General features: G+C 36.4%; 1 protein-coding gene across 1 annotated transcript in view; it reads right to left on the bottom strand.

Annotated features, from left to right (window-relative positions):
* SPAG17 (sperm associated antigen 17) overlaps nt 1-14,772 on the bottom strand; it is a 238,915-nt gene that overhangs the window by 70,980 nt on the left and 153,163 nt on the right. The window contains exons 24-28 of the mRNA XM_005542180.5: nt 12,927-13,040; nt 10,206-10,381; nt 6,791-6,908; nt 3,767-3,945; nt 1,826-1,982 (exon numbers count right to left, since the gene is read on the bottom strand). Of these exons, the coding sequence (XP_005542237.3) occupies nt 1,826-1,982; nt 3,767-3,945; nt 6,791-6,908; nt 10,206-10,381; nt 12,927-13,040 (744 nt within the window). The remainder of the gene's footprint in view (nt 1-1,825; nt 1,983-3,766; nt 3,946-6,790; nt 6,909-10,205; nt 10,382-12,926; nt 13,041-14,772) is intronic.

Below are 14,772 nucleotides of genomic sequence, written 5' to 3'. Positions count from 1 at the left end.
GGCAAAATTATTCTGTATGATACATGAGATTTAGTATGTACAACACCAAGGGTGAACCCGAATGTAAACTATGGGCTTTAGTCAATAATAATGTAAGATTGGTTCATCAGTTGTAACAAATATACAACACTAAAGCAAGATGTTAATAACTGGGGAAACTGTGAGCAGAGTAAACAGGAACTCTGTGTACTTTCCACTCAATTTTTCTGTAAACCTAAAACTGCTCTAAAAATAGCCTATTCATTTAAAAAGTGATTGCATCGTCTTGGATGGAAGGGCTGTGAAGAAAATCTGGGGCACACTGTGCTAGAAGCAGAAGTTCTCCAGAACCAGGGTAGGCTCTTAGAAAAGCGGCTACACAAACTACTCTTATATCAAGTCCTCTGTATCCACCAAAGATGGAACCCTTGAGCCGAGAAGTTTGGAAAGCTACCTGGATACTTCTCTAACCAGCAACCTTCTGCTACTACTGAAGGAAAATCTGTTTTACTAAATATTGAGTAATTAAAAAGTAATCCAGTTGCTTCCATACAATATTTCTGGGTACTGTGGTGAGATGTGTGAAACTGATAAAAAAGGATTAAATCTAGGTTTCTAGATTTAAATCTAGATCATTAAAGGCATATTGAGAAATCGAGAAAAGTTTGTAAGGCAGGAGAGGCAGTGTAATTTAGGGGTTAGGGACCCAGACTCAAATCCCAGCTCTACCACTTGCTAGCTAAGAGACCTCGAGGAAATTACTTAACCTCTCTCCCTCAATTTTCTGGTTTGTAAATTGGGGATTATTAAAATATGTACCTCACAGAGGGTTAGCTGATTTAATATTTGAAACACCAGATTTTTTTCCTGTTACACAAATATGCACCTTCTATATAAAAATATATCTTACAAATTCATATGAAAATGAAGACCATCACAATGGTAAACCAAGAAAAGATGTGAATAGGAAATTCATAAAATGAAAAAAAATAACAAACAGTAAACATCTTTAGATGTTTAACCTCACCAGTAATTAAAGAAATGCAAATCAACACAATAAGATGCATTGATTATCATGCTGAATAAGATTAAAAGAATGATAATATCTGGCATTGGTGAGGGTATGAGGAAGTAGACATTTTCCTGTGGTTGTGGTAGGGGTATAAATTGAAAACACTTCTCAGGACAGCAGTCTTGCAATTTAGATTATGGCAGACCCTGTTCATTGCTTATCCAAGTATTGTTCACCTTCTTTTTTCCCTACTAGTAGTGCTGTCTCCTGAGACAGAGGCAAAAAATGTCAGATACTTGTTTCTCTAACCTTGGTCCCCAGCCAGGTCTAATCAATGACATCAAGACAGGTCTGCTGGGGTGAGACGTGGAGTTCTGGAACTCCTTTTCCTTCCTGATGAACAGAGACATTTGAAGAAAGCTCTTGCATTTGCCCTCTTTTCTTGGAAGTTGCTGAATGAGGACCTCATGCCTAGAGTTGATATACCTTCTTGCAATTATGAGGAAAAGTTCAAGAGAATCACAGAGATGCTTACTCATAATCCTGACATCATCAATCTGCCCAATCAACCCTAAAACTGAAGCTTAGGCATTATACCTGATGTGTAAGAATGTGTAACAACATATGAAACTGTTAATTATTTATTACTAAGAGAAAAGCAGTTCATGAAACAGTACGTAATTCTGTGATAGCAAGAATTCATTTATATGTATATATGTATAAGAATATATTCATAGAAAAGGTTACAAGTATCATAATAATAATATTGAACACTTACTAAGCCCTTGAAGACTTTAGTAAATCCATTATAAACTGAGAGGCTTCAGTTGTTACCTTTCTTTGTGTTGGTAATCTCAGACGGTATCGTTTCTGATTTCTGCTGAGAAATAGAGTCCATCAAATCTCCACTGTGAGGGGTTGCTGGCATTTCAGGAGGACAAATAAGACCTGAATTGGGACTACTGCTCACAGCACCATCTGCAAAGAGAATCTGAAGAAAGAACAAAAGTTTCCAGCATTCTCAGAAGCAAGGGAGACGTTGTTTAACAATAAACACTGTGTGTCAAATGGAAATAGGTTCAACATGATCCACAGAAGAAGCGCTGTTTGCAGACCTCCAGACCCAGCAACACAAAGCAGATTATAGAAAGGTAGATCTGGAGTTCAGAGACAATAGCCTAGTTACCACCACAATAATATTATTTTATATTTTCTATTTACCTTTTATTTTATTTCTTTTCTTTTCTTTTTATTTCCATCTTTTCTTGGATTGATTTGAGTTTTATTTTTTCCATTCTTCACCTTTCCCCTTTGCGATTGGGAAATTATAAACTCTATTTCAATTTTTCTAATGACTGTTTTTAAAATTTTATCACATATTTAAATTTGTAGTTTCTATTAATATCTATCTAGTATGTACAGTGTCTCTAGGTACCATAGATTTGTCTACCTGATATCGGTACCTAGACACTCCCAACAAACGTGACAAGGACTAAGGTCAGTGTTGCTGATGAGAAGTCAAATGTCTATCTGGTTTTTATTCTTGTGTAGGTAACTTGTTTCCTTCAGGAAACTTTTGGGATTGTCTATCCGTGCAGTCCTAAAATTGCATGACGGCATATTTAGATAATCCTTTAAAGACAATTAATATCAGTTCTGATTGTCATTCGGTTGCCCTGTTTAATCTGAAGTATTCTTTTTAAGCTCTGTGAAAATTTCTTATGTCATGTCTTTGATTCTTTTCTCCCTTCATTCTTACTATTTTCTTCTTCTGGAAATTATATTATATGGACCCTTTTTCCACATCTCTCAGCTTTTCTCTCCCTCATAATCTACCCCCTCCCGTTTTTGATCATTCACAATTATTTCTAATTTCTAAGAACTCTTGATATTTTTCGTTAGCTACTTTAAAAAAAGTTGTTATGTTGTGAACTGTTAACCTCTCAAGTCTGCCTATATTACTTTTACCCACTTTTAAATTTTTAAAGTATTTAATTTCAGGTGCTATTTCTTTCAGTTACTGAATTATGTACTTGACTTTTATGGGATTGCTTTCTTTCCAAGATTTATGATTCTTGAGTGCACGGTCATCTTTCTCATTGAGAATCCCTTTTACTTCTTGGTGGTACAGTGTCTGCTCACAGGAGCTCCTGTTTTGTGATCACTGGGGAAGGAAAGAGCAGGGATATGGCTTCTGATTGTTAAGGTTTCTCGTTCCCATCCTCCAGGTGACAGTGAGTTACCTGGGGAACTACCCTCATTTTCTGAGCCCAGAGCTCCATGTGCAAATATTTGTGTTAGAACTCCCATTTTGACTTTTAGTTTTGCTGCATGTTCTCTTCTTGTGTATGTTTTAACTTTGTGTGTGCATATTTCTCCATCAGTTTGATAGCATCTGATCTGCATTTTAAAAGAAATTCTCCAAATCTTCTGATCTATTATTGATGACATGCTTTGTTGTTCTCCAGTACCACTATGAATTCATTATTTAAATGTTAAAAACTAGTTTAAGATACCTTGAGAGGGAGAAAAGGAAAAAACTGTGTTCAGTTTGCAATCTTAGATCATGCAGAGAAATGACAAGTTTATTCATATCTTGCTCTGCATAGTGATTTTTTAAATTCTAAACTACATTATTTATCATTTGTCATTTTAAGGTGTCATTCCTTTTTCAAGTGAGTTGTTCCTTTTCCCTGCTATAGAACTGTTCCTTACCCATAACCTGTCTTTTACTTTGGAACAGGGAAGAATAACTTCTCTAACACATTCTTTTACCTGTGTGGATCCATCCAACATATATTTGACAACAGTGCCTTGACTGGTGATAACCCTTGAAGCCTCCTGCTCTGCGGGTGGCATCACCGTTTTATAGAACTCATAGTGCTTCACCCTCTGGGGGTAGCTCTGACGGACCATGATGTCCCAGGTGGGTTCCTCATCTATAACACATTGACCTAAAAAAAGAATAAAGCTTTCTTGTGAACTGGGCAATGCTGCAGGGCTAGATTTTATCTTCTTGCTTAATTATTTTCTTTCTCTTTTCTTTTCTTTGTTTTAAAAATAGAGACAAGGTCTCGCTTTGTCATCCAGGCTGGAGTGCAGTGGTGCAAATACAGCTCACTGCAGCCTCAAACTCCTGGATTCAAGCCTTCGGAGCAGCTGGGACTACAGGCTTGGACCATAGCACCCTGTTAAGTTTTTCTATTTTTTGTAGACACAGGGTCTCATTATGTTGGCTAGGCTGGTCTCAAACTCCTGGCCTCAAGCGATCCTCCCACCTCAGCCTTCCAAAGTGCTGTGATTACCAGTGTGAGACACCATGCCTGGTGCTTATTTTCTTTTGTCTGCATGTGGGTAATAGGGCAGTTTCCATATTATGACAGATGGCCTAGAATAGTGGTTCTTTGCTGACCTTGTTACATTTAAAGGTAGTAAATTAGGTCATCTACAACACCTGGTAGGTACCTTCTCCATGTGTAAGCCACTCTCTCTAATAAAATCTAGGACAAATTCGGGCAAAATTATGAACGAAGCAGAGTTTTGCTGAATTAGGTGTTTCCTCTTCCTGCCCACTGGTGCTTATCTCTCACCTTTGACTAAACTTTCCACCCTGGATACACACGCTTCCCTGGTGGTGCCTGGTTGCCCATAGCCCCAGGGGAAGTCACCCCCTCAGGCTTGCCTTTCCTAAGTCATCTGTCATCTTTCAAAGTTAACATTAACATAATCCCCTCATCTCTAACCAAATCCAGATTTATCTTAGCATTCTGCTGTTAGCTGGCAATCAAGGTTTCAGAAAAGCACTTAATAAGTTCCTTCAAAAGCAAGCACTATTATGGAGAAATTCTGGCATACTGTACCTAGTCAGGCTTTGCTAACTGAATAAATTCCTCTTAGTTTATAATATGGTTTATTGGGGCCAAAAAGCCTTAACACAAAGGAATTAACACATAATGATAGCATTTTAAGAACTGTGTATCAGCCTGATGGGAAAATCATGGCACCCCTTAAATCACGGAAGTACTAATAATAATGATAAACCAATAAACATTTATTGGGCTATTTCTTCTATATGTTAAATGCTTTATACATGTATCTTTTATTGAGTCTGCCTTCACAATCCTTTAAAATAGGCACTTTAATTTTCCAGAGTTTTCAGATGAAGAAATAGAGGCTTGGAGAGGTTATTAACTTAGAAAGCTATAACTTTGGAAGACACTTAGTAACCATCCAGCACTAAGGACACACAACCAGTAAGTAAGAGAAGTGAAATTTGAATCATTTTCTTATACTATAAAAGCAACCACCACTAACAGCCAAAAACAAAAAGTCACTCAGGAAAGGATTCAAGTCTAGGCTCTTTCCTCTTATCCCATGATAACTGTCTTTCCCTAATGTCCAAGGCTGACCCTGATGAAGATATTGCTACTTTGGTATTTATGTTGTTATGTTCAGACTTGAATTAGGATTTTCATAGTATATGGATGATTTTAAACAGATGAGTTATTATTAACTACATTGTCTACCCTAACATAAGGAGGAAAATATTAGGCTGGATAATGAAACTACTAGAAAAGACAGTTGAAAGGGGTATTAAGCTGGGGTTTGATAACAGGATCAAACAAGCAAACAAATATATCCTTGAATTTGAAAGCAACATCTCTTTGAGTACACTCATAGCTCTTCGACTGGAAGACACTCAGTGACCATTCAACACAGTGGGAAAACCTGGACCACTAGGGATTCTTGGGAATGGAGCAGGGTCCATGGGCTATTTTTAATAATTCAGAATGCCTAAGGAGAAGCAAAATTTAACTTCAACACTTAGTTTCTGTTTTTTTGGGGTGGGGAGGAGGCTGGCAAGTAAATAAAATATTAAATTATTTTTAAATAAGCATAGCCTTTTTCTTTGATAGATACACTTTTCAAATGTGATATACATAAGGGAATTATATGAAAAAGGATATTAAGTTGTGAAACTGTAAAGAATTGCTAATGTAATGTAGTATTATTCAGATGAGAAAACATGGCCCTGAGACCCTAAGTAACTTAAAAGGGCCACATCATTCATTGGCGTCAGGGTCAGCTTTAGAACTCAAGTCCCTGTTCAGTGCCTGCTTTGTTGCATCTCCTACTTCTACTGCAACAGTGAGTTTCTATTTAAATGATATTCAGATTCAGTTACAAATGCAGATGCCTCATCAGGTTAATTAAAGAAATCTTACTTGTACTTATTTACGTAGCTGAAGAAGTTAGGAGTCATGTACAGAACCAACAGAGATAATACACTATAAAATTATATATGGACACATGAAAAAGAAGACTTGGTTTTCTTAACCTATTTAATCTGCATCTATCTCTACGTATTTTGTGTCCAGTGTCATTTGTTTTGGTCAGACCAGTAACATGCTGCACCCATGACCCTCTGTAGAGTGAAGGACGTAGGAATATACACAAGTTTTTAAGAGCACTGGCTTTGTCCTCACTGGGCTGAGAATGGCATTTCAGCTCTGCCACTTGGGAGCTGAGTGACCTTAGGCAAGTAACTGAGCCTCCTGAAGCCTCAATTTCCTTATTTTGTAAAATGGAGTAGTTAGTATCTAGCTCATAATATTTGTATTTTTGACATGTATACTAAGTACTTAGTGCCTGGCCATAGTAAATGCTAAAAATGTGAAAAAGGTCTATTGCTCATTATCAACAAGACATATGTTTAACTGGTAAGAAAATACACAATTTCCTGTTTTCTACATGCCATTTTGCTCCCCGCTTCCCCACCCTACCCCATATAGCACTCACCTGTAGATTCTTGCCCAATGAAAGTCAACAGGAGCCCACTGGGGCAAGACACATTTAGGCTTTGGAAGATAGGAACATCGAAATTCTCTTGTAAAACAGGTTCTGGTTCTACTTCTTCCTGTAAATAATTCAGCATGTGAATAACTGGTTGTCATTTTCTAAATGAGTTATTATTTATTTTGACTAAGCAAGGATGTGCTGAGTGCTCAGGACCTGACTTGCACAGAGCTAGGTGGACCCTGCAAGGACACATGAGTCTCCGGTTTTGCAATTTATATTCTACTTGCAGACTGGCACACAGACAGGTGGGACAAATGGCAGTAACAATAGTCGGCACATCTTTTCACAGAAAATAGAGATATAGTGAAAGTTAATAAGAACAATTGGGAAAGGATTTGTGAAATAATTGGGGCTTGAAGTAGGCCTTGAAAGATGCCTCTGTTTGGATATGTAGGCATAAGAGCAGTGCTGGCATGTGAATGTTGGTGGCCCCCACCCAAACTCATATGTTGGATCCTAACACCTAATGTGACAGTATTAAAAGGTGGGGCCATTTAGAAAGTGATTAAGTCATGAGGGCTCCACCCTCATGAATGGGATTAGTGCTTTTAAAGAAGAGATTGATGGGAACACCTTTGCCTATTTCTCTTCTGCCATGTGATGACACACTGAAGGCACCATCTGTATGAGGAATAGCTGGGCATGGTAGTTTGTGGTTGCAATTTCAGCTACTTGAAAGACTGAGTTGGGAAGATCACCTGAGGCAAGGAGTTAGAGAACAGCCAGGGTAACATAGTGAGACCCAGTCTCCTTAAAAATTAAAAGAATTGGCCAGGCATGATGGTGCATGCCTGTGGTCCCAGCTGCTTAAGATGCTGAGGTGGGATGACTGCTTGAGCCCAGGAGTTTGAGCCCACACTACCATACTCCAGTGTGAGTGACAGTACAAGAACCCCATCTAAAATAAAATAAAATAAAATAAAATAAAATAAAATAAAATAAAATAAGAGAAACAGGCCCTCACCAGACATCAAATCTGCTAATATCTTGATATTGGACTTCACAGCCTCTTTAACTCTGAGCAATAAATTTTGATTGTTTATAAATCATCCAGTCTATTTTTTTATAGCAGCCCAAAGTAATACAGAAAAAGTGTTTGAGAGACCAACATCTCCATCACTTTTTTTGGTATGTTCTTACAATTTGGATGCTAGAGATATTATGCTATTAAGGTATCTGTCCTTTGTTTTCTATTATGAGCACATATTGCTTTTGTAGCAAATGAAAGTAATAAAATAAAAAGACAATTATAAAGTTATTTATAAATTAATGAGGGTTTGGGTGTGTTTACTTTAAAATCCTAATTAATTTTATGTCAGTTATGCCTAAATCCCTTGTTTGGTTATATGTACTAAAGAATGAAATTTACTTATTAACTTTCAAACAATCCCTAATGATAATCATTTCAATTTTTCTAACTGGTTCTCTTTTGTTAACCACTAAAATCACTCCACTGGTACCCAATTGGTGGATATTTGTTTTTTTCTAACTAGTCTTCTATTGTTGAACATTTAAGTTATTCTGCCTTTTCTTTGTCACTAACAGAGGAAAAATATATAAATAATTAGCTAAAAATAAATTAAAAATGCAAAGCAAAAATAAGAGAAAAATGCTTATGAAATTCTGTGAAATGAACAAAACTGCTCAAAGATGCAAACCTGCCATGGCAAATCTATCATCACACATAAAACCAGTTATCATCCTTCACCCTTCCATTATCATTTATTTAAAAAACATTGAGTGAACACATTAGTTTGCTAGCAAGATGCCTTTGGCCAAATTAATTTTAAAAGAATTACCTGGAGTTATTCTGTTTTAACACTTGAACATTTTTACTTAACAAGAGTCAAGTGGCCTGGCATGAGAAATTTTATCTAGTATAACTATGTAAATATGGTGCAGAGGCATTGTCGTATTTAAAACTCATAACTTTTAAAAGGCCAGAGTCTGAAACCCAGGTTCTTGGACTTTTAAACATATTTTCATCTTCCCGTAGTTGATTATTTTTTCACTGTATTTTTTTAGTATAAGTACCAATAGTCAAGACTTAACCAGTAGCTTTCTTGTTACCTGTGTTTTAAAACCCTCTTAAAAATTTTTTTTTTTTTTTAATTTTACTTTAAGTTCTGGGATACATGCGCAGAATGTACAGGTTTGTTACATAGGTATACATGTACCATGGTGGTTCGCTGCACCTATCAATCCGACATCTAGGTTTTAAGCCCCACATGCATTAGCTATTTGTCCTAATGCTCTCCCTCCCCTTACCCCTGACCCCTGACAGGCCCTGGTGTGTGATGTTCCCCTTCCTGCGTCCATGTGTTCTCACTGTACAACTCTCACTTATGAGGGAGAACATGCGGTGGTTTTCTGTTCCTGTGTTAGTTTCCTGAGAATGATGGCTTCCAGCTTCATCCATGTCCCTGCAGAGGACATGAACTCATTCTTTTTTATGGCTGCATAGTATTCCATGGTGTATGTGTGCCACATTTTCTTTACTCAGTCTATCATTGATGGGCATTTGGGTTGGTACCAAGTCTTTGCTATTGTAAACAGTGCTGCAATAAACATAGAAGTGTGTGTCTTTATAGTAGAATGATTTATAATCCTTTGGGTATATACTCAGTAATGGGATTGCTGAGTCAAACAGTATTTCTGGTTCTAGATTCTTGAGGAATTGCAACACTGTCTTCCACAATGGTTGAACTAATTTACACTTCCACCAACAGTGTAAAAGCAGAACCATCTTTTGATCTTTGTTCTGTTAGGAAAACGTTTAGAGTCAAAGTGTGTGTGTGTGTGTGTGTGTGTGTGTGTGTGTGTGTGTGCGCGTGTGTGTACTATGATGAAGGGCTAGGGGTAATGGGTGGACTTCTCTTTAATCAGAGGTGGGCTGTTAGTCTTGTTAGATTCTTAGCACATCAATATCTAAGACCAACTTGACCAAATGAAACTGTTTCCATTGTTTGGTTGAATATATTTTTCTTCCAATTGTTATTCATCTCACTGGAGCTAAACAAAGTATTAAAAATACGGGATGGCAGCAAATTGACCAATCAAAAGCAAAGAAAATCCAAGAAATAGAGTGGAAAAAAGGTTGAACTAAGTTTTTCCAAACTTAGAATGAATGACCTGAGACAACTTATGTATGACAATATGTCTCCTGGAGTGGTAACCCAACTTTTGTGTACAAATCCTTCTTGTCTATTCAAAGTTGAGACTACAAGGGACGTTAATGTATCTGCACAATAAAATGTATGCACTGTAATAACACTACTGACGTAATTCATGGTTTTAAAAAAGTTAACACTGAAGCAGAAACAGAGTTTGGGAATCTACAGCAAGGTTCGTTTACCTTTTTCTCTTCTTCTTTTGGGTGCTCTTCTTCTTTAAGAGATTCTTTGGGTTTTTCTTTGCCTTTTATTTTCCCTTTAGTTTTGCTTTGAGGAACGGTCACTATAACAGGAACCACTGTTGGAGTGAGTGCTGAAGGGATATTCAATATTGTTTCTAAATTAGGATCCTTATCTTCTAAAAACAGAAAAAGTAAAAATGAAGTTGATTCAACATTCAAATTTGATATCCTTGTGAAATAATATTTACAACTCAAAAATTCATACAAGTTGACAACAATTTTTACCTTGCTAAGTGGTGGTGCACATGACAACAGAAAGTATTCTGAGTAGTGGCACAGCATAAGAAAATGGGCAGATGTAAGAGACAGCACAGTTTATTCAAGGAACTGAAAGTCATAGAAATAATAGGGTAGGAGGGTATACTTGTCTATGGGAAAATGGATCAGGTCGGTTGTCATTCAGGGTTTGGGTAAACAATCATGTAAAACTCAAGTTGGGGCCTGATTAAGATTCTTAATTTTAGGTGTATTCAGTAGGCGCCCTGAAAGGCAGTAAGAAGCAAGAATGATCTATTCCTCTTAGCAAGAGGAAGTAGTGTCCAAAGATTTGATTGGGTTTTTTTATATTTTTGCCTATTTCATAGCTGTATTGTCTACTTTTTATTTGTCCAAAAGGTTACTAAATTATGTTTAGCTGTGTATACCCAATTAAAGGGGGATAATTGGAATGGAAATCTGTTTAGCCATTAGCAGATAAAGTTCTTAAATATGAGTTATATATGAACCCTTAGAAAATGTGTGTGTGTATATATACATATATATATGTATGTATGTGTTTTTTTTCAAAGACTTATACCTTCAACTTTTTTTTTTTTTTTTGGAGACGGAGTCTCGCTCTGTTGCCCAGGCTGGAGTGCAGTGGCGCGATCTTGGCTCACTGCAAGCTCCGCCTCCCGGGTTTACGCCATTCTCCTGCCTCGGCCTCCCGAGTAGCTGGGACTACAGGCGCCTGCCACCTCGCCCGGCTAGTTTTTTTGTATTTTTTAGTAGAGATGGGGTTTCACCGTGTTAGCTAGGATGGTCTTGATCTCCTGACATACTTTCAACTTTTTAAAAAAACATATAGGATGTAAAATATTACTTATCTACACAATAAACATTTTCAAATGCCATATTTATATCTTGAAATTAGGAACATCTGTTTAAAATTTATTACATATTAATTTAAGGACTAAATCAGGATTAAGAAAATCACTCAGGAATAGGAGCAACAGAATTGATAGTAGGTATAAATATCTTAATCTAAAATAATGATAACCTATATTAAGAAGAGGTAAGAATTTTTAGTGACTGTGTAGTGATAATGGATTTTAATACAAAATTTGTTAGGCATCAAATGACTTCTCCAGTTGCTGATTTAACAACAAATCAAAGACAAAGACAAAATTAAAACACAAAATCTCCAATAAAGCCAAAATACTAAGAAATCTAATGGACTCTCAAACTCAGTAGAGTACTAGGATATCTGGCACAAGGTAAGAAATAAAATTATAATTATCCATGAAAAATTTATCACTGCAAAAAAGAAACTATATAGAAAGACAGGTAATTGGATCACCATGATTGACACTAACATATAGCTTTAAGTTCAGGCAGCATTGAGTTTACCTTTGATTTTATAATACTTTAAAAAAATATGTTGTGGTTAGATCCCTCTAAAATGCATGGGAAGCCACAAATTTCCTAATTGGTTCTTGGTAAAGTGACATCCTATTTTGTGGTTTGTAAAGAAATAGTTCCAGTTGGATAATTTGTTTACTGAAAATGGGGTAGAAGGCTGGGTGCAGTGGTTCACGTTTGTAATCCCAGCACTTTGGGAGGCCAAGGTGGGAGCATCACTTGAGCACAGGAGTTTAAGACCAGCTTGGGAAACATAGTAAGACTTCATCTATACCAAAAATAATTAGCCAGGCGTGGTGGTGTGCGCTATAGTCCCAATTACTCAGGAGTCTGAGGTGGGAGGAGTGCTTGAGCTCAGGAGTTTGAGGCTGCTGTGAGGCATGATTGTGCCACTGCACTCCAGCCAAGTGACAGAGCAAGATCCTGTCTGAAAGAAAGAAAGAAAGAAAGAAAGAAAGAAAGAAAGAAAGAAAGAAAGAAAGAAAGAAAGGTACAGAAAGCTTTCTGTACACTTAGTAGCTCCTTTAAGGCTAATGACCTGAAGCACACTGAACAGTTTTATAATTACAGGATTCACAAAGAAAACCAAGAGGATTCCTTGGCAATTTATGCTTTCTTTTACACCCAACTAAAAGGCTCATTTTTATGGAGTAGTTGACAAGGATAACTGGTATATATGTGTGTGCATATACATGTATACATACATGTATATATATCACACACATGTAATCTTATATGTATAAGTGATTATATAAAGGATTATATAAAATGTCAAAGCATTTCAAAGCATTTTTATTTTGTATGCATCTATGTATGAAAGATTTTATATATATATATACTTGTATACACACATATGTATGCACACATATATAGACACACACACACACACACACACCCCTCTTCTATTCCTATTATGCAGGAAAAACTATGAGGAACATTAAATCATAACATGTTATTGACAAGTGAGCAGACTGAGAATGGGCAGTTGCAGGGGCCCTTGGCAGTGGGGCGCACTTATCCTTTCTGTTGTGTTCATTTCACCTGGTGCCATTCCATTTGATCCATAGTAACTTATTGAGAGGCAGATTCCATTTTCTAAGGTGGCAGAAAAAGATCCAAACTTGCTGAAAGCTTTATTCTTTGCGTCTGATACTTCTAAAAGACAAAATGAAATCAAAAATGTTTTCATTTAATTCAAAATAAATATAACGAAGATTGTGGTCTACCACAATCAACTTAAAAACAATTGGTTTAGCTTGACCATGCACTCAGGGTTGTTAGAGGTAGGGTGGAATTACAAAGATAAGAACATGAAACTCTTGTTTTAAGGACTTTAGGTTACAACGAAGTGAGGAAATCAATGGGTTGATGGCATAGCCATAAGCAGATTATTCATCTGGCAGATCATCCACATGGCTTTTAAAATTAAAACCATCAGTTCAGTTACAGTTTCCCCACATTTTAAAACATTTTCTTAAATTCCCACATTTAAACTTGTTTACATTTTAAAACATTTAAAAATTGTTTCAGTCAAACATAATTTTAAAACAAAATTGTTCCGGCACATATTTTTTCTTTTCTCAGTTTTTAGGTTTAGGGGGTACATGTGCAGGTTTGTTACATGGGTAAATTGCATGTCACTGGGGTTTGGTGTACAAACAATTTCATCACCCAGTTAGTGAGCATAGTGCCTGATAGGTAGTTTTTCAATCCTTACCCTCTTCCCAACCTCCCCTCTTAAATAGGCCCCACTGTCTATCATTCCCATCTTTATGCCCATGTGTACTCAGTGTTTAGATTCCACTTATTAGTGAGAAAATGCAGCATTTGGTTTTCTGTTCTTGCGTTAAATTGCTTAGGATAATGGTCTCCACTGCATCCATGTGCTGCAAAGGATATGTTTTAGTTTTTCGTGGCTACATAATACTCCATAGTATGTATGTACCACATTTTCTTTATCCAGTCCACCACTAATGAGCATCTAGGTTGATTCCATTTCTTTTCTATCATGAATAGGAAACACACATCTGAAGGTGTATGTAAAGAATTTGTGAATTTTCTGACCTGTTGTTTTATTTTCAGTTCACCATTTCCTCCATTATCAGATAATAAAGATGGGGCAATATTGATTTAAAATAATGTAACTCATGCAAAGATAATTTTTAGACTGGGAAATTCAAATGAACCATGGAACAAAAGGTAATGCTTTAAGAGAATGAAAAGAGAAGCCACAGAGTTGGAGAAAATATCTGCAAAAGACATATCTGTTAAAGGATTATTACTCAAAATGTATGAAGAATTCTTAAAGCTCAATAACAGAAAATAAAAACCTGATTAAAAAACGGGAAAGAAACTTTGACACTTCACCAAAGAAGATATACAAATGGCAAATAAGCATATGAAAAGATGCTCAATATTATTTGTTATCTGGAAAATGCAGATTAAAACAACAAGATACCACTAGACACCTTATAGAACGGAGAAAATCCAAAACAACAAATAATGGTGAGGATATACAGCAACAAGAACTTTCATTCATTGCTGGTAGGAATGCATAATGGTACAGCCAATTTGGAAGACAGTTTGGTGGATTCTTCCAACATGAACATACTCTTACCCTATAATCCAAAAGTCACACTACTTGGTGTTTACCCAAGGGAGTTGAAAACTTATGTCCACACACAAACCTGTACACGAATGTTTGTAGCACCTTTATTCACAATTGCCAAAAGCTGGAGGCAACCAAGATGTCCTTCAGTAGGTGAGTGGGAAAATAAAATTGTGGTACATCTAGACAATGTAATATTATTAATTTTCAAAAGAAATAAACTATCAAGCCATGAAAAGACATGCAGGAAACTTAAATGCATATTACTAAATGAAAAAA

This window comes from Macaca fascicularis, chromosome 1 (genome assembly GCF_037993035.2).
Source record: "Macaca fascicularis isolate 582-1 chromosome 1, T2T-MFA8v1.1".
Classification (NCBI taxonomy): domain Eukaryota; kingdom Metazoa; phylum Chordata; class Mammalia; order Primates; family Cercopithecidae; genus Macaca; species Macaca fascicularis.
Note: the sequence above shows the minus strand (reverse complement) of the source record. Positions and strands in the feature narration are given on the sequence as shown.